The 25,590-nt window shown below is 42.1% G+C and overlaps 1 protein-coding gene across 4 annotated transcripts in view; it reads left to right on the top strand.

Annotated features, from left to right (window-relative positions):
* The window catches only part of SHC3 (SHC adaptor protein 3), a 176,969-nt gene that overhangs the window by 128,044 nt on the left and 23,335 nt on the right, over positions 1-25,590 (top strand). For 2 of the 4 annotated variants that reach the window (XM_030920393.1, XM_030920395.1), the window contains exons 9-11: positions 914-1,001; positions 4,519-4,677; positions 9,500-9,795. In XM_030920393.1, the coding sequence (XP_030776253.1) occupies positions 914-1,001; positions 4,519-4,677; positions 9,500-9,795 (543 nt within the window). Of the gene's footprint in view, positions 1-913; positions 1,014-4,518; positions 4,678-9,499; positions 9,796-25,590 lie in introns of all 4 variants that reach the window. The other 2 variants (XM_010371270.2, XM_030920394.1) reach the window with 1 other exon arrangement.

The following is a 25,590-nucleotide window of genomic DNA, read 5'->3' as shown; positions in this document are numbered from 1 at the left end:
TTCCATTTTTGACACGGTAAATCATGAACTTTCTCTCACTGGATTTCGTGAGGCATGTAGATGAGGAGAGGCTTTGTGTTAACATCATAAAGCATTAGCCAAACGCTTTGGAACTGTGTTGTGATTCCTGGGATATGAGTCTGGGGGCGTCCTCTGTACCCTCAGATGTATTCCATCATACTGTGATCTCAGTGAGGGAAAGAGAGAATTTACGATTTTAAAAAGGCTTGGGAGGCATTGGGTTCTCTGAAAAGGAGTGAATATAGACCCTTAAAAGGATGAGAATTTTATGAGTTTTCTATTTTATTCATTCCCTTGCTTTTATGTCCAACTCAAAATTCTAGTAAAGCAATTGCTTTCTAGAGTTATGATATTTCTATTTTGTTATAGGAAATTTTTAACATTACTACCTTTTGTGAATGATAATGGCACCACTAAAAATGGCAAAATAACATTGAGCTCAGGGATCTGACACTGAGAGGGAATTTCCTGATTTTTTGAAGGAAGTTTCCTGGTTTACAGAGTGGACTTGCCCAAGTGTGAACAATCATGGGCGTATGTGTTATGTGGGAAGTGTGTTCTGACACATAGATACTCTGTAATTGAAATTTATTTTAGGACATACATATGGAAGAGCTTGATTTACAGTCACACTTCGGGAGGGGTGGTGGGGGTAATGAAAACAAGGGGGGGCATGTGTAATTTTGATGGAGATGCAGCCTTTTCCTCACACTCACACAAACTTATTTCCCAAATCTTAATGCCAACCGTGAGGCATGAAGGGAAAATTGGGTGTATCAGAGGATTTGATCCACCTTAAGGATCAATTTGCCGACTGTCTTGTGGCTTTCAAAAGTGGGGAAATGAGAAGAAAATAATTTTTTAATTCTGTGTTATTTACATGTGTCTATAGTTTGCAGGAAAAGAGCAGACTTATTACCAGGGAAGACACTTAGGAGACACCTTTGGCGAAGACTGGCAGCAAACACCTTTCAGGCCAAGTGAGAGACAAGGTGAGATGGGTGAGAAACACAAAAGACACTTTTCAAAAGTAACATGCTCACCACTGGGTCGCCTATTTTCTGTGGACTGACAGAATGACCCCTGGATATATTTGCTGTGTGTGTTGCTATAGAATCCTGACTAGACCATAGAAACAGAGGCAACAATGTGGTGCAATGCGCAGTGGTGCATGCCTGTAATCCCAGCACTTTGGGAGGCTGAGGCGGGAGGATCACCTGAGGTCAGGAGTTCAAGACCAGCCTGACTAACATAGTGAAACCCCAACTCTACTAAATAAAAAAAAAAATTAGCCAAGCATGGTGGCGGGTGCCTGTAATCCCAGCTACTTGGGAGGCTGAGGCAGGAGAATCACTTGATCCCAGGAGGTGGGGGTTGCAGTGAGCCGAGATCACGCCATTGCACTCCAGCCTGGCAACAACAGCAAAACCCTGTCTCAAAAAAAAAAAAAAAGCAACAGTGTTGTAGATATCTCCTGGCACCAATTATGTGGTGCCTCCCTGCAGCTCCAGGACCATTCACACCTCATAGGCACTCACTGCCTCATGCCCCTGAGACTGTACACCTCCACGCTGGGAGAGCTTCCGTGCCCAGGGGTGCTGAGAAGTTGACATCTCAGGCACACCTTCACCCCAGTTTCTGATGGGAACTCGTGAGGCAACTGTAAGGTTGAGGTTGAGCCCCAGTGACTCCCACAACAAATTGTTGCCTTTCCTTCCTTGTCTCATTGTCCTTCCCTTTACTCAGGGTCTGCTTTTTGGGGAATGTGAAGCCCCCTACTCTAAGCTGGGGATTGAGGCAGAGGTGGCACCAGGGATATACGTCTCTCACAGGCCCTGGATACTCTTAGAGAACACTTCTGCATCTTACAGTCATAATAACATGCACCTACCTCATACATTACAACTAATGTCGATACAACTGTCTATAAGTCAGATATCTGCAAATAATTCAAATATATTTAGATACAGCCATAATAATTTAGATACAACTATCTAAGAAGTAACTGCTAATTGCTCTAGACTGCTTTATTCTCTAGACAGTTATATATACACATACAAATATGTATGAATGTATTTATAGCTCAGTCTAATCCTTTAAGAATGTCTTTTAATTTTAACCTTTTTCCCTTCTCAAAAAAATTTGTAACTCTTTCAGTAGCTCTGGGATCCTGGCTACTAAGTCCATAAGATCTGAAGGGGATGGGGCAACTGATGCTTCTGTGTATCTAAATTTAAACATTTATTGGTTTAATATTGAGGCTTATTCCTTCATTATGGCTATTTATTCCAGGAAGCAAATGACAATACATTTTTTAAATGTCTTCTGTGTAAGAGAATTTCATGTCTTGCCTGCGCCAGATGCAGGAAGACCCACGTTGCTGGCCCAGTCAATAAAACATAAGGCCTGGCAGAAGCCACCACATGTTCTGCCTCAGAATAGGCTGGAAATAGCAAATCAGAGTCATAACTTTGCCAGAGGGACATTTTCACTATGGGCTATTTATCCTTGTTCTATATACATTTAAAATGTATTTCCATTACATGTGTGTGCATAGACATATAATAACTGCTAAAGAATAAAGAAGACACATTATTTCTGTTAGATATTTACTTTATTGCAAAATATGTCAGGTTTATTTTAAAATAGGTCTTGTTTTTGATATATTAAAGTTATTCCAGCCAGATCAAGAACAGATGATGTAGCAGAATGAGCTCCTGGCCTGGAACTTGAGACTCAGAGCTCTCAATAAATTTTCAACTCTTCTTTGAAAACAATAAATAGGCAGGCTGTGGTATCTCAGGCCTGTAATTCCAGCACTTTGGGAAGTCAAGTCAGGTGGATTACCTGAGATCAGGAGTTCCAGGTCAGCCTGGCCAACATGGTGAAAACCCGTCTCTACTAAAAATACAAAAAAATTAGGCAGGTGTGGTGGTGCATACCTGTAATCCTAGCTACTTGGGAGGCTGAGGCAGGAGAATCACTTGAACCTGGGAGGTGGAGGCTGCAGTAGGCCGATATCGTGCCACTGCACTCCAGCCTTGGTGACAGAGTGAGAACTCTGTCAAAAAAAAAAAAAAAAAATTAAACAATAAATATTTTTTCTCACAGAACAAATTAGAATGTCACTTATTAATTTGCTGGCAGATATTATCCCCAATGGACGTGAACTCCAGGTATTACCATGGCACATGTCCTCCTGCCCTGGCTCAGCATCTGCTGTCATCTCCGGTGGGAAAGGGTAGTCAGGAAGATTATACACTTGGGCTCCTGATCTTCTCCTTTTAACATTTTGTTTGTGAAATTCTTTTCTAAAGGCTGATTTGTTTGCAATCAAATCACCTTGCAAAAGGTGTGAACTGCAAATAGCTGTCACTAAGCAAGGACGCGTAATCTGACTAGACTCTTCAATATAGAAAGCATGTTGAGAAATAGGAGAGTAGAAACACAGTCCGTGCAGGTGGTGCTCCCCAGTGAGGGAATGTTAGCACGACACTTCATTCTCACACCTACGACGGGCTGGGAGACAGTGGCGTGCTGGCGAACGTCCAGCCACAGGCTCTTGGGAACGCTTTTTAAAAAGCCCTGAACCAACTCTTGCCAGCTGGATTGAGCTGGCTTCAACACACCACCGCCCATAGGGTATGAAAGACACCCTCTTTCCAGAAATGTGAACACCACAGGGTGTTCTTGCGAACATGTTTATGTAAGAAGATTGGAGACAGGGCGCACACGCAAAAAGACTCTGAGAAGGAGCTGAGCAGGCGTTCTCGGGCTACTAGGTCTGGGTGACACCTTCACCCAGGGCCTGGGTGACAGAACAGCCCGGGCCCAGCCTCAGCAAACCCATTGCCTCGCTGTGAAGTCCCATTGAGGCAGCGTCACTGCCTCAGCAGAGGGGGCTCTTCCTTTGCACACCCACCCTGGGCTTCCTTCACAGACCCAGAAGCAGTAACTGCAGCCCTATTTTGTAAGGAAGGAGGCTCTCTCAGTTCCTTCCTACAATAGAACAGAGCTTCTATTGTATTGCTTGAATGAAGTTAATTTATAAAGCATTTGCTTATATTAAAAACAAAAAAACAGAAACAAAAAAAAAAAACAAGAGCAATTAAAATAAGGCTTATGGTCCTTCTGCTCAGTTATCTGATCTTGAAGCATTTGTCAAGGAGAGGAGGAGACCAGGCATGTTCTGCCTGCCAGCCTCCTGCCGTCTTAGGGCAGCAAGGGCCAGAATCTTTGCTAAGGCCATCACAGTGGAGCCATCAAGGCGTCCATCCTGACATTGGCTGGCAGATCCCCTGTTGATGTGAAGGACTGGAAAACATCTTGGCCAGGTTACAGCAGTGTGTGGTGACAAGCTCAGAAGAGGACAATATCATCGATAGCAATCTGAAGGAGTTTTCCCATTTGCAGGCGGAAGAGCTTCTCTGTGAAGGGCTGGGTGGCTTGAGTAGTGTCACTGTCATAAAAGAAAAGGGGCTCACTTTCTTCTTGCAGGGTCCTTGGACATCTACGGCATGCCAGAAGGGAAACTGCACGTGGCCCCCACAGGAGAAGCACCCACCTACGTCAACACGCAGCAGATCCCACCGCAGGCCTGGCCGACTGCGGTCAGCAGCGCTGAGAGCAGCCCGAGAAAAGACCTCTTTGACATGAGTGGGTTTCTGTTTGTCTCTGGTTTTCTTCTCTTTTGAGGTTGCTTTTTACCCTGCCTTTTATTTGAAATCTGTGTAATTATTAAATTTTCTGATAGCAGGGTTTTGATTAATGGTGATGATTAGCTGTACTTTTGTGGGTGATGATTGGATTTGTTTAGGATTATAGCCCTCTCTGTAGTCAAGAGACAGAGCAATTTCCCCTTCTTTTTGGAATTGACGTTCCTCTTGAAGATCTGCAAATATATATTGAGACAATATACATACACAAATGTTTATTTATTCATTTAAATAGTAATTGGCTATTATGTGCCAGCTAGTGTATTAGTTGCTAAAGATGCAAAGATGAAATGGCATGGCCCGTGTTCCCACAGAGCTCTCGGTCTATGAAGCAGACCAACATTTAACATATAGGCAAGAAATTGCAACACACCCCTCTCTTATGAGGGTTTTCTCTCTTTCTCCCCTCCTCCCACTTGCTCTCTCATTGTTTTCTCTCATTTTTTCTCTCTTGCTCACCTCTTACCCCTCTCCAAATATTTACTGAACACTTACCATTTGTCAAATACTATTCTACTCGATGGAGATACACAGGAAAACAAAACCAGCAAAGTCTCTACCTCATGGAGGTTAAATAAACAACTGTATCTATTACCAGGTAGTAGTAAGTGCTCCTCAGTGATGAAAACTAAACAGGATAAGGAGAGTAATAGGAATCTATTGCAGACAGCAATGTAGTGGGATGTGTACCACGGACTTTCTGTTTGTAATATAGACTGAGGAAATTAAATCATTCATGAACAGATTAACGAAAGTGAAAATTTTTGTTAAAGAATTTTGAAAGAGCATCACAAGCTCACAAGAGCTTTATATCCTAAAATTTGTTTTTCATATTCCTTGAGAATTTTATAGGCTGAAGAGGGAGGGAATGGAGACTAGTTCTGAATGAGTTTCTACCATGTGCTAAACACCTATTTTTAAATTTTTACTGGTAAGTATTATGATAACTACTGCTATCTTTACTTTACAGAAGAGGAAATGAAGAATCCTAGAAGTTAACTAACTTTATCATTTGTGAAAGGCAGCCTTGCTGGTCCAATACCTGTGATTTGTGGTATTTTTCTATGAGTGAGGACAGGGTTAAGTGCCTCATAATTAGGCAACCTCATCACAACAACACTGTTTCTCCCTAGCAAATTTGACTTCCCAGACACACTGGACCCCCATTTTGACTTACAAAAATCATCTAAGCAAGAACTGTAGAATCTCAATGCTTGAAGCCACTATCAATGCTAGATCACCTAATTCAGTCCCGTCAGTGCCTTTATTTTTAAAAATGTGAAAACAGCTTGAGAAATGTGAAGCCACATTTTCAAGATGCAAAGCACAGTGGTAGCTCTCCAAGCTTCTGCTGGAGTTGTTATAGTACCTCCAAACTGCAGTTTAATAGTTCCATATTTGGTTAGACCACTTTTACTGTTTAATATAGTCAATTTACCAATGACTCCTGGACTCAGACCCTAAGGAAAGTTAGATTGGCTGGTGTTTGGGATGAAAAAATGAGAACCAGAGCTACCCTTTTCCCATCAGTTAATTTCTCCTCTTGCTCTCAAAACCTAAGGAGGGGAAACAGAATGTAAAAAGAGCCTTAGAAAGGCTGGTGCCAGTTGAAAAGTGTGGAACTAAATAAAGCCAGCACTCTGTGTTCTTTATTTTGAACCAGTAGCTCTAAATAATAGTGGTGCTGATGTGACGATGGTGGTGATGGTGGTGCTGCTGCTGATGGCGATTTTGATGGTGGTGGTGGTGGTGATAATGATGGTGATGGTAGTAATAGTGATGATGGTGCTGATGGTGATAGTGATAATGGTGAGGTGATGATGGTGGTGATTGATGGTGGTAGTGGTGATGGTGATGATGTTGATGGTGGTGGTGGTGGTGGTGACAGTGATGATGATGGTGATGGTGATGATGGTGGTGATGATGCTGCTGATGGTGGTGGTGATGATGCTGCTGATGGTGGTGGTGATGATGGTGATGATGATGGTGATGATGGTGGTGGTGATGCTGCTGCAGCAGATGATAGTGGTGGTGTTGGTGCTGGTGACAGTGATGATGATGATGGTGATGGTGAGATGGTGGTGATGATGCTGCTAGTGGTGGTGGTGATGGTGGTGGTGATGATGGTGATGGTGATGCTGCTGATGGTGGTGATGGTGCTGATGGTGGTGGTGATGGTGATGATGATGGTGATGATGGTGATGGTGATGCTGCTGATGGTGGTGGTGATGATGCTGCTGATGGTGGTGGTGATGATGGTGATGATGACGGTGATGATGGTGGTGGTGATGCTGCTGCTGATGGTGCTGGTGGTGGTGATGATGGTGATGGTGATGATGGTGATGGTGCTGGCGGTGGTGATGATGGTGATGGTGATGATGCTGATGGTGAAGGTGGTGGTGGTGATGGTGATGGTGATGATGCTGATGGTGAAGGTGGTGGTGGTGATGGTGATAATGATGGTGATGATGGTGGTGATGCCGATGGTGGTGGTGGTGGTGATGATGGTGATGATGATGGTGATGATGGTGATGGTGATGCTGCTGATGGTGGTGGTGATGATGGTGATGATGACGGTGATGATGGTGGTGGTGATGCTGCTGCTGATGGTGCTGGTGGTGGTGATGATGGTGATGGTGATGATGGTGATGGTGCTGGCGGTGGTGATGATGGTGATGGTGATGATGCTGATGGTGAAGGTGGTGGTGGTGATGGTGATGGTGATGATGCTGATGGTGAAGGTGGTGGTGGTGATGGTGATAATGATGGTGATGATGGTGGTGATGCCGATGGTGGTGGTGGTGGTGATGATGGTGATGATGATGGTGATGATGGTGATGGTGATGCTGCTGATGGTGGTGGTGATGATGGTGATGATGACGGTGATGATGGTGGTGGTGATGCTGCTGCTGATGGTGCTGGTGGTGGTGATGATGGTGATGGTGATGATGCTGATGGTGAAGGTGGTGGTGGTGATGGTGATAATGATGGTGATGATGGTGGTGATGCCGATGGTGGTGGTGGTGGTGATGATGGTGATGGTGATAGTGATGATGGTGCTGATGGTGGTGATCCTGCTGCTGCACCTGTTACTGCTGCTGCTGCTGTTGCTGCTGGTGACAGTGATGGTGATGATGATGGTTATGCTGGTGACAGTGATGGTGATGATGGTAATGATGACAGTGGGGATGGTGATAATAATGGTGATGATCCTGATGATGCTGATGGTAGTGGTGGTGGAGATAATGGTGAGGGGATAGTGATGATGATGTTGATGGTGGTGATGCTATTGCTGCTGCTGCTGCTGCTGGTAGTGGCAGTGATGGTGGTGACAATGATGGTGTTGATGATGGTTATGCTGGTAACAATGGGGATGGTGGTGATAATGGTGATGATGATGATGGTGACGATGGTGGTGATGCTGATTTTGGTGGTGGTGCCAAAAAAAGTGAATGTGGGTATGGTGGTGATGGTGGAGATGATGCTGACGATTTTGATGATGTAGATGATAGCAAAGGTGGTGATGGTGTTGAAACAGTATAATACTGTTATGTATGTGTTGACATACATTTGTCAATGTATGTCAGTTCCAGGTAATCAGGAAAAAAGTCAGATGAAAAAGAACATCCACCAACATAATTTTTGCCAATGGTTCTAACTTATTTTTATCTCCAAATCTGTCAAAGATTAATAAGCTTCAAAAAGAGCTAATTTTACTTTCATTTATTCACCTCACTTCTGCCCACCCTGTAATAACAATGAGCAAGTTTGGCTTATTTTACAGCATTTGTTGACTATAGTGAATGAACTGTGTCCCAGGAGCAATGCTGGGCTCTGAGGGTGTAGTTATGCTCAGGAAAGAACTATTCCTGTTCTTGTGCTGCTTATGTTGTGCTGGGTAGACAGTGTAGGCTGAAATAATCATCGCACTACCTTCCACTTGCATAGCACTGTGTGCAGTTTTCAGAGTTCTTTCATACACACTACCTTATGTGAAAGTCGAACATCGGGATTTAGTTAGACATGCCTGGCTACTTCTTTTGCTGCTGGTATTTATTGTTAGAGCAGCCGTCTCACCATTCACACATGCCTTGCACTGAGAAGTGTGCTCTGAAGGGGATGAAACCAAGTATGGTCTCAAGCACTCATTCGAGAACCTCGTTCCACAGGGAAGCAAGTGAAGGTTAAGGGGAGGTGGAGCTCCTAGCCTGGGGCAAGTCACACGAGAGGCACCCAATACCCATAAGCTTTCTCTTTTAAAAATTTGCCTGATGCAAAGATTTTGAAATAAACCTTTGGTGGATTGGGCTCCGGTTTTGCATAAAATCAAAGCTTTGTAGCTTGTCTTTCCCTTTGGTATTGGCAGATTTTTATTCAGAATTTGTTAAAGAGGCTGGCTGAAGTTCCAGAGAAAGTACATGGCATGTGATATTCATGGCCTCCTGCAGCATGCAAAAATGAAGTCATTCCAACTAGCTAGACAAAGGGTGTGCTTGACTCCTTGGCACATAGCACAACTCCCAGCTGTCTTGGGAAAGCAGACTCATCAGAAAGTCATGCCAAAATTTGGGCTGTGCTTTTCAATGCTTGTTATGATGGCTCTTGTTATATTACCAGCCAGTTAGTTTTTTCCAGTGGTTTTTGTTTTCCCCTTCTGGAGGAGTTGCCTTTGCATTTCCATCTCTCTCACTGTATTTTTTTTTTTTTTAATCATTTGCTCTTCTTGAGATTGACTTGTTGCTGGTCAATGTTGTTGATGACAGAACCTTTTGAAGATGCTCTCAAGAACCAGCCCTTGGGGCCCGTGTTAAGCAAGGCAGCCTCCGTGGAGTGCATCAGCCCTGTGTCACCCAGAGCCCCGGATGCCAAGATGCTGGAGGACCTGCAAGCTGAGACTTGGTACCAAGGAGAGATGAGCAGGAAGGAGGCAGAGGGGCTGCTGGAGAAAGATGGAGACTTCCTGGTCAGGAAGAGCACCACCAACCCGGGCTCCTTTGTCCTCACGGGCATGCACAATGGCCAGGCCAAGCACCTGCTGCTCGTGGACCCGGAAGGCACGGTGAGCACCCAGTGGGGATGGGGTCGGACCTGCTGATGGGCGCAGACCTGCCTTAAACAGTTTCCACTTTGTCAAATGCCCTCCACATTCCCACCTCTATCCACAAGTGCCTACCGAGTCCTTCAGGGGAACCCTGGGACAGACAACTCCTGTTATTAGGCCAGAGCCAGGAGCCAGGAGCCAGTGGTCAGGGCCTCACACAAGTTTTAAAACTTTTAGAATTATGGCCTAGGCTGAAAGCCTTGACTTTTATGTCCTTTAAAGTAAATAAATATAGAAACTGAGAGCATTTTCCTTACAAACATGTTTCTAGTGGACAAGGAAGTACAGGCGTCTAGGCTTTTAATATTTACCTTGAATGCTTCTGTCAAAAAGTTGAATCACTGAGGATTTTGTTCTAAGGCTGTAAAATGTGATGATCAGTAAATGAAACCCGCTTTGCTAAATCTCTTGTTTTCCCGTTTAGAGAAGTGACTCCTAGTGATGTTGGCCATCCCTGGCACTATGACTGTATCTGAATAATCCTGTAGGTTTTGCTGAAGTTTTCATCTTCCCGTCAAGAAACACATTCAGCTTTACCTGGGGCATAGTCTAAGAATTGCTAAGCTTCATAAATGTAGTTAAATCAACCTAACTGTTGAGTGAAATTCCAGGATTGTTTAAAACCTTTTATCCAGTGAAAACTACAAAGCAGGGTAGAGTTATTTAATAGGAGTTAAAAACATTGCATTTTCTGATTGACAGGGAGGGATGAAGCCTTTGTCTTCAGCTGGACTGGAACACAATTAAACTGCAAGTGTCAGGGTTGGGGGTGTTATCCAAAATGGTTTATTACCTCAGGTGCCAAGACTCAGTTGCCTGAACACCCCAGCTCCTGGCACTCTGAACAGTTCCTCTTTCTGTTTCTTTGGGAGCAGCCACTTCCCACTTCCAGCCAGTAGCTACTTCCTCTTTCCCTTCCACGGAGACAGCCACTTCCTCATGAATGTAACGTATATATGTATATCCTTCCAGTCCATCTTCTTTTTAAACATACATGTACTTCTGAGAAAACATTTTGTGTTTGTGCCTTTTAGAAATTTGCAAATTAGCCAGGCGTGGTGGCGACTGCCTGTAGTCCACTCAGGAGACAGAGGTGGGAGGATTGCTTGAGCCCAGTAGGTCAAGGCTGCCCTGAATTGTGATCGCAACACTGCATTACAGCCTGGGTGATGGAGCAAGACCCTGTTTCAAAAAAAAAAAAAGAAAAAAGTTTGCAAACATGATATTGTTCCACAAATCCCATTTTGTTTCTTCCTTTTCCACCACCGTACATGTTGTTGAGATGTGTCCATGGTGGTTTCTGTTTATCAGATCATTACTGTGGTAGGCTGCCTGGGGCCGGTCACATATGCAGTCCACATGTCACTTACTGAGCTCTCTTGAGAAGGATGACTAAGCTGCTGCAAACTCTCATGCATGTTTTTCTCTGTACCTGGGCACGGTATCTCTGGGACAGGAGCCAAGAGTGGCGTTTTGCTCACAGGGTACACATACATTGAATTTCACTAGGGCTTGGATTTGCTTTCAGAATGGCTGAGCTACTGAGGCGCACACCAGCAACATCCTTGCTCTTCCTTGAGAGAGGCTCTAGGTTTGCTAGTTTGTGGGAGTAAGGAGAAATCTCATTGTTTGATTTGTAATTCTTTGGTTGCACTTCATTAGTAAATTAGCAGATTCTTCCTGTAAAGTTTATGTTCTTATCCTTTCTCCATGTTTTTCTTTTGACTTTCTGATTGGGCTTTCTTGTTGAGGTTTTCGGCAACAGAATTTTCATATGTATTCTCTTGCTTTTGTCATCCATCTGATAATTTTGTCTGTGATAGTCTTCATCAAATAGAAGTCTTTCATGGGATGCATCTGAATCTGTCAGTTTTCCCATTCGTGCTTGATGGTTTTGACTTTTAAAGTTTTTCTCCCCCACAAATCACAAATATACTGGATTTGAATATATATTTTCTTTTGTTAGCTTTATAGTTTCATCTTTCACATGTGGGCTTTAATTCCAACTGAAGGTACTTTTGAATTTGAAATGATATAGAGACTCAATATACACACATATACACACATTTTTTGTTTGTTTGTTTACTTGTTTGTTTGTTTTTGTATTTTTAGTAGAGACAGGTTTTTCCATGTTGGCCAGTCTGGTCTTGAATGCCTGACCTCAGGTGATCAACCTGCCTTAGCCTCTCAAAGTGCTGGGAGGTGTGAGCCACCACGCCTGGCTGAGGTTCAACATGTTTTAAATCTCCAGAGAGTAAGCCAGTTATTCTGTCACCATTTGCTAAATCATTCATCTCTTCTCTGCTGTCCTGATGTTCCTTTGAAAACATACTAAGTTCTTTGCATCGTGGTCTGTTTCTGGATGCTGGATTCTATTCTACTGATCTGTTTAGTCCTTGTATAAGTACCATGCTGTTTCCATCCTTATGGCTTTGGAACTCTCTTAACATCTGGTGGTGTGAGTCCTTCCTCTTGATTCTCCTTTTTCTAAACTGTTTTACTGAGCTGCAGATATATATTCTTCTTTACACTGATTTTAGAATCAGTTTTTCAAGTCACCAACAATACATGCTGGGATTTCAATTGGGCTTGCATTGAATGTATATAGATTAATTTGAGGAAGAACAGACATTTTTGTTGGGGAGATCAGACCCAACACTAGGTCGTGGGGGTGACAAAGTCCAGCAGAGTCAAAGGATTGTGAAAAAGACAGTTTGAGAGAGAAAGGTGGGACACCAGGGGGCCATTGCGATCATGGAGGCTACAAAGGCCCTGAGCACTGGGAGCCCATGGTGTTTATTGGTAATCCAACAAAGAAACAGGTGGTGAGAATGTGGCAGTCAAAAGGACACGTTGCATTAAGCACATGATTTACAGCTTTTATATGGAACATGTTCTGCTACTTGAGATAATGGGAATACAATTGATCTAGAAGCCTAGGAGGGCTAGAAGCAAGGAGCCAGCAAGTCTAGACACATTCCCGAGGACATTATGCAAGCCCTGCCTCAGTTTCCCTCCCAACATTCAGCTTTTTCCCAACAATTTTTCTGTGTTAGATCAGCACAGCCACAAGCATGGCATTAAGTCTCCAGTAACTCAGTTTTTTTTTTTTTTTGGTAGAGTTGTAAAATTTTTCCCACAAATTCTTCTATCTCCTTTATTAGATTATTTCCTAGAGTGTCTAGATTTAGCTCCTGTTGTAAGTGGCATGTTATTTTGAGTTTCTTTTTCTCAACCATTTTTGCTGGAGAGAGAGGAATGTTGTGTGATCTTGTGCCTGGACACTTTGCTTCTTCCAGTAGTTTTACTGGAACATTGGTCCCGCCATTGCAGACCTGGACAGTTTCACCTCCTGCCCTCCAGGGCTCACCCTTACGTGGTATTCTCACCCCATTGCTCTGACTAGAGGCACCTACAGAGGCTGACCAGGGGAGAGTGTCCTTGTCCACTCCAAACCTGAAAAGGAATGGTTGCACTGGTTGCAGTAGGCTTTGGGGAGATTATCTTTTCATTGATTGTCCTAAAAAAATTCATTCATCCATTTATTCATTCATTCAGCAAATATGTACTGAATGTCTACTATGTCCAGACATTGTGTTTTGGCAGCTGGAAAATGTCTATGAACCTGTTTTAAAAGAAAATATCTGCTCTCATGGAACTTACACATTATTTAATTACTTTGATTATATATAGGTGTTGAACTTCATCAACTACTTCTTCAGCACCTTTTGAGATAATAATTGTTTTTTAAATTGTTAATATGGAGAATTACACAGCTAGATGTTTTTGATATTGTAATCCTGTCATAAACTCTGCTTCACCTTGCCATCGTTCTCGTGAAATACATTATTGGATTTGGTCACCGAACGTTTTATTTAGGATTTTGTTGAATCTCTGTTGTAAGTGAAACCTGTCTTGTCTTTGCTGCCTTTGCTTGTATATGCTCATCTGATTTTGATATCAAGATTTTGCCATTTTACTCACCTCTTAAGATGAGCTAGGCTTCCTACACATCAGAGAAGTCTTTTCAGAGAAGCCTTCCCTAACTTTTTATCCCAAATAGGATCCCCTCTGTACCCCCTGTTTCTGCATTCTGATTTGTTTTTACCTTAAAGCATTTACCACAAACAAATATTTGTTTCTTTGTTAATTTCTTCATTATTTGGCTAGTTTCTTCTACTGGACTGTATTCCCCATGAGGGTAGCAAACTTGTTTAGTGCCATAGCGCCCAACGTGTAGAATAGTGCCTGGCAGATAGCAGTGTTCAACAAGCATTTGATGAACAAACACAAAGATTGGCCTGGGCTTTTACAGGTTAAGAGTTGAGAGCCTGTGGAGGTGATGGGGTGCTGAGAGGGTCACATGCTACTGGCAGACGTAGAATCAGAAATGAAATTTTCGAAGTAGAATCAACTCGGACTTCTTCCTCTTTGCATAAACTAACAGTTGTGGTTATCTAAAAGAAAATAGGGAAGAAGATACCCAGGCAATTCTATGAGAATATAAATATTTCAGTTCAAAATTTTAGATATTTAAAAAAACAGAAAGCTAAAATCTAGTTAAAGATGTCGTAGAACAAAGATGATTGAATTTGTTTGTCTACTTAGTCTGTATATGTCAAAGAATGACTTAAGAAAGAACTGTGTACTACTAATAACATATTATTATACATTAAAAGTTGGTATCATAATGTAGCAGATAAAGAGAGTATGAATTTGTGGAAATATGATTAAACCAGGTATCCAAGCGAGCCAATGCCCAAAGCTGTGTTTACCATACAATTTTAATTTTGGAGGAGAAACTTGTAGTACTGTTGAGAAATTTTGTCAAGTCATACCTACTAATGACTGTTCTTCAGCGGGGGGGCTCTTTTGTTGGATCTAATTTTTTAGTTAAATTGATCCTATGGAGGACAGCTTTAGCTGAAAAAGAAAATGGAAATGAAAGACTTCATTAAAAATGTAACATTGCATTCTTGCTGTGGGGACACCAAAATAGGCAATGAACACATTCTCTTCAATATTTATTCATCTGATTTTCATGGTAATTGGTTGGTCCCTGACTATAAAGGGGGAAACTTGGCAGAGAACAGATTACTCAGAGAAATAAGGATGCAAAACAGTTCTGCATCTAAATTTACTCCACAGTATACCAACCTTTGTGCCTTCCCACCTTTCACTGAGATCACTGGAAACGTGATGAGAAGCTGCCTGGGACATCTTCTGAGCCCTGTTCGTAAGGTGTCAAGAATACTGACTCTAAAATAGTATCTGGAAAGTGCCAGTAGCTGGGTCTCTAAGAGAAGCCTCAGAGATGGAGTCTGGAACACTTTACTTTTCAACATCTTCAGAATTGTTTAGTCAGCCCTCTTATGTCTAAAATTATTCCCTGAGTCATTTATCATTGATTCATCTCTCTGGTCTTGAAGGACCAGCTAAGTGAGGTGGGCACTGTGCTTGCATTTGAATGCGTTGCTACCGCCGGTGAGTGGGTTTCCTGTGGGCGTGATTCACATGGTGTCTGGTCATTGCACATTTAAGAGCACATGCTGGGAATTTTGTTCATAAAATCAGAAAACATTGATGACAATCCAACACCCCCACATTCACTAGTTTTTGAGAGTAATTTTTAAATGTTCCTTAATCCTCACTTTATAATGTCCTGTTATTTTTAAATTCCCTTTGTATCAGCCAGTCTAGGCTGTTCTGCAGTAACAAATAAAATCTGTATTCTCAGTGGCTTAACCCAGCAGAGCTCAGTCCCCTGTGTGCCAAGTCCCATGTGTGTTGTGTGGCTCTCCAGGTCCCACAGGTCCTTGGGTGACTTGGGATCCAGATGAGCTGTTGTCCATATCCTGGGCTCACCTTCTCAACATGGGAGCTCGAAGGAGAAGAGAGGCTGGAGGAAACTCGTGGGCTGTCAATGGCTGTGCTGTGGAGGGGACTCACATCAGCTCCCTCTAGTCCATGAGTCCCAGCCTCACTCCAAGAAAACTGAGAAATGCTGAGAAACACGGAGCATTTGATCCAAGAGCCTGTCTCAGCAACATGCGTTTTACATTTTTATCAATGTAACACTGAAAAATATAAACAAAGGAGATACAGCAGAAGGCTTTTAAGGAAAAACACTGATCTCCCCCAAACCATTTCCACTCTCACCCCATTCCCATGCAAAAACTTGTGCACACATAGTTATAGTAGCATTATTCATGATAGCCCAAAGGTAGAAACAATTCAAGTGTCATCAACAGATAAATAAGAAAGTAAAATGTGGTATATCCATACAATAGAGCATAATTCAGCTATAAAAAGAATGAAGTATTGATACATGCCACAACTTGAATGAACCTTGAAAACATTATGCTAAGTGAAAGAAGCTAGTGACAAAAGACCATATGTTATTCTATTCACAGTAAAGTTCAGGATGGAAAATCTACAGAGACAGAAAATAGATGAGTGGTTCCTAGGGGCTGGGTGAGAGAGAGGGATGGGAGGACAGGGAAGTGATAGCTGAAAGGTATGGCATTTCTTTTTATGTTGATAAAAATGTTCTAAGATTGGTAGTGGTGATGATGAATATATCTGTGAATATACTGAAACCCATTGAATTGTACACCTTAAATGAATGTGGTATCTAGATTATATCTCAGTGAAGCTGTGTAAAAAGAATCTCTGTATCTGCAAGTTTATAGAAAATACAGGTCAGGTGTGTGGGCTCACGTCTGTAATCCTAGCATTTTGGGAGGCTGAGGTGAGAGGGTCACTTGAGCCTGGGAGTTTAAGACCAGCCTGGGCAATATAGTGAGACCCCATCTCTAAAATAAAATATTAGCTGGGCATGGTGGCATGCACCTGTAATCACAGCTACTTGAGAGACTGAGGCAGAGTTCAAGGCTGTAGTGAGCTATGATCATACAGCTGCACTCCAGGCTGGGTGACAGGTGACTCTGTCTCAAAAAAAAAAAAAAAAAAAAAAAAAATTACAGAGGACAGAGGAACAAGCTGTACAATACCATAAGGAAGCAATAGCCAAATCATAAGGTGGGGTATTCCACAAATACCTAGTTTTTCAAACAAATCACCGGTGTGGAGGAAAAATGGAAGGAAAGTATAAGTAGAATAGAAAAGTGTTAAGAGAAATAATGAAATGCAAGTGCAGACTACATCTATTTGGGTTCTGATTCCAACAAACAGATAATGAAAAGAATGCCCTTGAGACAATTAGAAAAATTTGGTGTTCTGTTATTAAGTGTATATGTGTTTATAACTGTTGTATCTTCCTGATGGAATGACCCTTTATTAGTATGAAATGTCCCTCTTTATCTCTAGTAAGTTTTTTAAATTATGAATTATCTTCACTTGTTATAGGTCTATTCAGATTATCTATTTCTTCATAAGTCAGTGTTGATATTTTGTGTCTTTCTAGGAATTTGTCCATTTTACCTAAGTATCAAATTGGTGGGCATATATAAATAATGTTGTTGGGTGGAGTTCTTTATAGATATCTGTTAGGTCTGGTCCGTTTGTGGTGGTACTCAAGTCTTCTATTTCCTTGTTGGTCTTTTGTCTAGTTGTTCTATCCATTATTAAAAAGTGAGGTATTGAAATCTCTATTATTGTTGAATTGTCTATTTCTCCCTTTATTTCTATTAATTTTGCTTCATGTATTTTGGTGTTCTGTTATTAAGTACATATATGTTTATAACTGTTGTATCTCCCTGATGGAGATACCTTTTATTAGTGTGAAATGTCCCTCTTTATCTCTAGTAACATTTTTTGCTGCTTTTGTTTTAAAATCTATTTTATCTGGTATTAGTATATGTACTCCAGCTTTCTCACGGTTGCTATGTATATTACACATTCTTTTCTCTCCTTTATTTTCAATCTATTTGTTTTATTTTAGCCACTCTGAAAATCTCTGCCTTTTGATGGTATTTTTTAATCCATTCATATTTAATGTTATTTATGGTGTAGTATGATTTATAGCTGCCATTTGACTTGTTTTTTATGTAATATGTATATTATAGTTCTATATGTTAGGCATAACATTACATTACATTACATATGTGCTTTTTTATACAAAATGCTTTTAAAATCAGTTAATCTTGAAGTTTCTAATTGCCCTGTTCTTGAAAGAAGACAGCTATGTTTTCCTTACAGTGTGTTTACCCTTAACCAGTGCCTTGCTCATTCCATCTATTATTTAGGACACATGGACAGATGGACTTCCTCTTCTGAGGTGAACTAATAAATTTCCAGAGCAAACTCATCATCCCAGGGACATATTTTCATTGGACTCTTGGACTTGTATCCTATATCTTCCTATATCTTGGCTTTCACTCACTTTTTACTGGACTGCTTCCTTAAGTGCCTTTCTCAGAAGAGGTGCATGAGCATAAATTTTCTCATCCTTACATGTCTGAAAATATGTTTTCCAGTCACTTTTGATTAAAAGTATGGTTAGTTGTAGTATGACTGGTGTGATTCTTTGTCGCTTATGGTTATTTTTTCTGTAAATTTTTTCTTTTTTCTTTTATCTTTCTGTTCTGTAATGACATAGGCAAGAATCTACATGTGTGTCTTTTTCTATTAATTGTTCTAGGAACTTGATGAACCCTTTCATTCTGAAGACCTGTTTTTCTTTGAATCAGAACAATTTCCTTATGTAATATTTTTTGTAATTTCCTGCCTTCTACATTTTTTCATCTCAGAACTCCTGATTGAGGGAGTAGATCTTCTGTATTGACCTTCTGTTTCTTGTCTTTTCAAAAATTTTCCAGTTATTTGAAATTATGTTCTATGTTCCAGGAGCTTTTCTTGACTATCATACAAACTTCTGTGTGTGTAATATAGATATAATCTAGATGTATATATAGATGTAGATATCTATATACAAATATAATCTATATCTATATATAGTATATATATTACACACACAAACTTATGTGTGTGTAATATATATCTAATCTATATCTATATCTAGATTAGATATATATCTAGATATAATCTATATCTATATCTGGATATAGAATAGATATATATAGATAAAGGTATAGAGATAGATATAGATATAGATAGATATAATTTTACAAATTCTATATTTAATTTCTAAAAGATTCTTGTTGTCCTGCAATTGTTTTATTTTTCACACATGTTGTTCTTTTTAATACATGCAGTCAGTATCTTTTTGAGTTTTTGATGTTAATATAAGTTGTTTAACTTTTTTTTTTTCTGTTTTCCAAATTATCTTCGGAGGCAGGTGTTGATTTGCTCATCATGATCTTTCTCTTCATGGTGCTGGTGTTTTTAAGATGTCTGGCGTCCTTATACCATGAGATTTCAGAACAAGAGGCTGGATGGATTTTCCTGGGGTTGTTCTCTTCTGCTTCAATACGTATAGTTCTCTTTCCCTCTAGTCTGTCCCCAGTATCAGAGGACTGACTGAGATTATGTGTGAATTGTGTGTGTGGAGGTGGTGTCGGCAGAGGATAGAGGGAATGACGTGTGTGGGCGGGGTTTTGTCATCTGAAGATTAGACTTTAGGTTGAGAAGGGGAGGGGGCTTGGACTTTTAGCCTGGGTGCCTCCCAAGAGTTCTTTACTTAGGGTCACCATCCTCCTCCTACTGCCTTAATTCTCCCCAGGCAGCATGTTTAATTTCTTTGGATAAGTATTCCCCAGACTTCTTCCCTAAAGGCAAAATGCTAGTTTGGCTGTAAGGAGTTGGGAGCAGTGGGAGCTGCAGGCTCAGTTACTGAGGAGTAGTCTTTCTGCAGCCTGGCTGTCCTCCCTCCCACTGTTGCAAGGGTCCCTCTCCTCCACTGCGAGACCCCCCCTGCCATGCATTCTAGGCTGCCCTCCTCCTCACTCTCTTTTATCCTTCAACATACTTCCGTGTTTCTGTTAGTCTGTAATGTGTTGAGATCACTGCCTCCTTCTCTTTTGTTTTTAGAAGTTGTTAATTCCTGTACTGTCCTTTTTCTGGGTTTGGGGAAGGTGGAATAGGGCAATTCCTATACTCATCCTAACTGCTATAAAAAAATCAGCATTTCATCCATCTCTAGTTGTCTAATGTCAAAAACTTCAAAATCAAGCAAAATTAAACAAATGAAAACACATGGGTAAATTTTAGCATCATGCCCACTTAATAATTGGTAAGGAAGTTTCCTGTCTTTTCTGTGTAAATACACAAATGACCAGCACAATGAGTCTAGCCCCAGGGGAACTCAGAGCTGTGTCCACAGCTTCTCTGCTCTTCTCTGACAAGGCTCTGAAGAAATCATGACTGGGAACAGTTTCCTATATATTTCCTGTTTGGTCAGCATGGTCAGTTCTCTACCATTTTTTCATTTCTATTGTCAAGAACAGACCTTGCAGACTCTTGGGCAACCTTAGAGGTGATGAGGGACTTCTCAGTAGCTCAGAACTAGGAAAGGAAGTGAGATCCAGAAGGAACAGGGCCAGGGGAGACTAGGAGTCTCCTCCATCCCCTGGACAAGGCTGGTCCAGAAAACCACAGGAGCAGGGAAGGGAGGACTTGTCCAAGGCCCCAGGTGTGCAGGGATTCAAGGTCAGGCTCACTCCTCAGGTGGAAACTGAGTGCTCACCTGGACAAAGGGGTTGCTTGTGGGCATGTAAGCCCTGGGTGGACAGGGTTCCAAGTTGGGCTCTTGGCATTTGTAAACCAAAGAATATCTGAGACAAATCTCAATCATTTCAGAAGTTTATTTAGCCAGGGTTAAGGACATGCCAGTGACACAGCCCCAGAAGATCCTGAGAACACGTGCCCAGGGTGGTCAAGCTACAGCTTGATTTTATATGTAAGATATTAATCCATACATGTAAGATGTACATTGGTTTGGTCCAGAAAGGCGGGACAATGTGAAGTAGGGGGCTTCCAGGTCATGGGTGGATTCAAAGATTTTCTGATTGGCAATTGGTTGAAAGACTTTATCTAAAGACCTGGAATCAATAGAAGGGAGTATTGGTTGCAAGAGCTTATCTAAAGACCTGGAAGCAATAGAAGGGAGTGTCTGGGTTAAGATAAGGGGTTGTGGAGCCCAAGGTTTTATCATGCAGATGAAGCCTCCAGGTAGCAGGCTTCAGAAAGAAAACATCGTAGATGTTTCTTTTTTTTATTTTTTATTTTTTTTGAGATGTAGCTTCACTCTTGTTGCCCAGGCTAGAGAGTGCAGGGGTGCAATCTCAACTCACTACAACCTCCGCCTCCTGGGTTCAAGCGATCCTCCAGCTTCAGCCTCTAGAGCAGCTGGATTACAGACATGCACCACTATGCCCAGCTGATTTTTTTTTTTTTTTTCTGTATTTTTAGTAGAGACAGTGTTTCACCATGTTGGCCAGACTGGTCTTGAACTCCTGACTTCAGGTGGTCCACCCACCTTGGCCTCCCAAAGTGCTAGGATTACAGGCGTGAGCCACTGTGCCCAGCCAATGTTTTTCATCAGACTTAAAAAGGTGTCAGACTCTTAACTTAATTCTCTCCTGGATGAAGGAAAAGACCCGGAAAGGGAAAGGGATTCTCCACAGAATATAGATTTTCCCCACAAGAGACAGCTTTGCAGGGCTATTTCAAAATATGACAAAGACATATTGCCAAAGACATATATTTTAGGGTAAAATACTTCAATCTGTTTCAGGGCCTGCTATCTGTCATGTGATGCTATGCTAGAGTCAGGCTGGAATTGGGTGTCTTATTTGCTACAAAAGTCTTAAGGTCTCTGTTTAAATGTTACTGCTGGTCAGTTGTGCCTGAATTCCAAAGGGAGGAAGATATAATGAGGCATGTCTGACCCCCACTTCCCATCATGGCCTGACCTAGTTTTTCAGGTTAACTTTGGAATGGCCTTGGCTAAGAGGATGGGTTCATTCTGATGGTTGGGGGGCTTCACATTTTATTTTTAGTTTACACAATGCAGCCCTAGGGGCTGATGTGGGTCCAGCTCTGTGGCTCAGGTTTGGGATGGACCTGGACCACGTCTTCATTTCAAATGTAGGAGAGGCTTGGGTGGCATGTCTGTGTCTGGGGCAGGTCTATATCACACCTGGGTTAGGCTGGATCCAGGCATGAGCCTATGAGCCTGGAGGTGGGGTGGGGTCTCTCAGTGGATCCAGCAGAAGTGAGAAAGTGGGCAAAGGCCAGCTACTGTGTATGTTTGTGTGTGTGTGTGCACGTGCATGTGTGTGTGTGACCTGTTCCAGGGTAATTAATGTTTTAATCACGAGATGTCCCCATCTGATGACTTTGCCTCTTCCAGAAGTGTGACCCTTTAGAAGGGGCAGATGTAATCATTTTGTCATTGGTGGAGTGTCGTCATTAATGGAAAAATTTTAACCAGTATTTCTAACTGCCCACAGGGCAACTCCACTTACACATTTCCCAGGCAATTGAAGCCCATGGCGTCTGCAGTGGAAGGTATTGTCCCCATCTCCTCAGCCCCAGCTGCCCCTCCTGAGTTCCCCTCCACACCACACCTCTCTTCTCATACTCTGCATTCAGATGCTGAACAAAGTCCCCTAAATATCTCTGCAAGCTGCCTCTTCCTCTTGACCCACCTAGACTCCCAGTGACAGCCCCCGCCCACCCTGCAGGAGGCTTGCTGATATCCATTCCCTGCTCAGAATCCTTCTGGGATGTCATCACCTCCAGTGTAAGGTTAAACTGTGTAGTGTGGGAAATAGCAAACATTCCCCAGCATGTCCTTGATGCCACACACTGTACTAACTACTTCACTTGTATTAATCCTTTTATTCTGAAAACAGTCCTGTGAAGCAGGACTCGCGATAGCCATTTTACAGAGAGGTCAGTAACTTGCTATAAGGAGTCTCATTAGCAGGCGGCAGGCCAGGCTGTGGCAGGTGCTCAAAGCTGTCTTCTCCTCACTTGTCACTGCACTGCAGGACAGGCAGTACTTAATACAGCACACAGGGAGTGGTGGAGTGCACCTGTAGTCCCAGCTACTCAGGAGGCTAAGGCAGAAGGGTGGCTTGAGCCCAGGAGTTTGAGGCTGTAGTGAGCTATGATCGTACCATTGCACTCCAGCCTGGGTGACAGAGTGAGACTCTCTTTCTAAATAAATAAATAAAAATAAACAAATATGTAAATAAATAAGATGCACAGGATGCTGCTTGTGCACCCAGGAGAGAAAGGGCTTCAAGGGTAATGGCTTGGGATGACCATGCCCTTTACACATCAGGGGAGCATCCTGAGAGGGGCTGTGTGTTTCTGATTGGACAATGAGAGGGGGCTGAGTGAACTGGGAAGACATTGTTGCATTACAGGTAACTTACAAATCACACCCACAGCTTGAGCTGCTGTTCTAGGCCAGCTGTTAGTCTAGCAGCTTCAGCATCAGAGAGCTTGCTTAGAAACGAGATCCTTAGCTCCCACCCCAGACCTGCTGAGTCAGGAACTCAGAATGGGGCCTGGGGGTGTGGGATGGAGGTGAGGCAGTAGACTGAACTTTCACAAGCCCTTCTTCAGGGGCTAGAGTTGGGAACCACAAGTCTAGGCAACAGACCCTTTGAAAAATGAGGAAGGATATGTTAGGTAACTTGTCAGGCAAACACAGCACATTGGCAGTAGAAACAGGATTTGAACTGACAACTTGTGATATTTTGACCAGTGGTTTTTTTCCTCTACATGGTCATACCTTCTGATTCTGTTCTGCTGCCTATGGCCAGTTAAACACAGAAGTAGATCATCTAGATGCTTGGATGAATAAAATTTGAAAAATAAATTTCTACTGAATTTCTGGAAAGTAGATAAGAATAGACAGTAAAAGAAGTAGCCAGGAAGAAGTTCCACCTCCCCCAGGCCAAGCGGTTTTCTGGAGGTTGTGGTAGAGAAGAGAAACAGTAAGACTGGTTATGGCCTCAGTGGCGGTTTTGGGAAATCAGAATACGCTGCATATTTCTTAATGATTTTAATTTCCCACACTTTTGAGTTGCTTCTCAGGCTCCCAAGCATCCTTGGGCCTAAGTAAACCCAGCCTTTCTGAAGACATGGAGCTTGGTTCCTTCCCACTGAGCGGCTGGCAGCTTTGATCTGTGGGATCTGATTTTCTTCTACTCTTAGACTTTCTCAGATGATTAAAAATATTGTAAGCAACTCAAAGAGACCTTGTTGATAAGGCTTATCAAGCTGGCCTCAGAGTTTATTCTGGGATCCTGACTCCTGAAGGGCAATCAGCTCTCATGCTAAGATCAGGGTGGGCCTGAGGCCCCAGGCTGACCTCTCTCCCTGAGTGTTCGCTTCTCATTGAGGAAGCCTGTGCCTGCCCCCCCTTCCAAAGAAGGCAAGGCCAGTAGTGGCTGACTCGCTCAAACCCATCACATGCCTGGAAAAACCTTCCAAGGTGTTTATGGTTGTTGCAAGACTTCAGTTCTTATCTTCTTTTTTTTTTTTTTTTTTTATACTTTAAGTTCTAGGGTGCATGTGCATAACGTGCAGGTTTGTTACATATGTATACTTATGCCATGTTGGTGTGCTGCACCCATCAACTCGTCAGCACCCATCAATTCATCATTTATATCATGTATAACTCCCCACTGCAATCCCTCCCTCCTCCCTCCTCCCCCCTCCCGATGATAGGCCCCAGTGTGTGATGTTCCCCTTCCCGAGTCCAAGTGATCTCATTGTTCAGTTCCCACCTATGAGTGAGAACATGCGGTGTTTGGTTTTCTCGTCTTGTGATAGTTTGCTAAGAATGATGGTTTCCAGCTGCATCCATGTCCCTACAAAGGACGCAAACTCATCTTTTTTTATGGCTGCATAGTATTCCATGGTGCATATGTGCCACATGTTCTTAATCCAGTCTGTCACAGATGGACATTTGGGTTGATTCCAAGTCTTTGCTATTGTGAATAGTGCCGCAATAAACATACGTGTGCATGTGTCTTTGTAGTAGAATAATTTATAATCCTTTGGGTATATACCCAGTAGTGGGATGGCTGGGTCATATGGTACATCTAGTTCTAGATCCTTGAGGAATTGCCATACTGTTTTCCATAATGGTTGAACTAGTTTACAATCCCACCAACAGTGTAAAAGTGTTCCTATTTCTCCACATCCTCTCCAACACTTGTTGTTTCCTGACTTCTTAATGATTGCCATTCTAACTGGTGTGAGATGGTATCTCATTGTGGTTTTGATTTGCATTTCTCTGATGGCGAGTGATGATGGGCATTTTTTCATGTGTCTGTTGGCTGTATGAATGTCTTCTTTTGAGAAATGTCTGTTCATATCCTTTGCCCACTTTTTGATGGGGTTGTTTGTTTTTTTCTTGTATATTTGTTTGAGTTCTTTGTAGATTCTGGATATTAGCCCTTTGTCAGATGAGTAGGTTGCAAAAATTTTCTCCCATTCTGTAGGTTGCCTGTTCACTCTGATGGTAGTTTCTTTTGCTGTGCAGAAGCTCTTTCGTTTAATTAGATCCCATTTGTCAATTTTGGCTTTTGCTGCCGTTGCTTTTGGTGTTTTAGACATGAAGTCCTTGCCCATGCCTATGTCCTGAATGGTACTACCTAGATTTTCTTCTGGGGTTTTTATGGTATTAGGTCTGACATTTAAGTCTCTAATCCATCTTGAATTAATCTTCGTATAAGAGGTAAGGAAAGGATCCAGTTTCAGCTTTCTACTTATGGCTAGCCAATTTTCCCAGCAGCATTTATTAAATAGGGAATCCTTTCCCCATTTCTTGTTTCTCTCAGGTTTGTCAAAGATCAGATGGCTGTA

This window comes from Rhinopithecus roxellana, chromosome 16 (genome assembly GCF_007565055.1).
Source record: "Rhinopithecus roxellana isolate Shanxi Qingling chromosome 16, ASM756505v1, whole genome shotgun sequence".
NCBI classification, from domain to species: domain Eukaryota; kingdom Metazoa; phylum Chordata; class Mammalia; order Primates; family Cercopithecidae; genus Rhinopithecus; species Rhinopithecus roxellana.
Note: the sequence above shows the minus strand (reverse complement) of the source record. Positions and strands in the feature narration are given on the sequence as shown.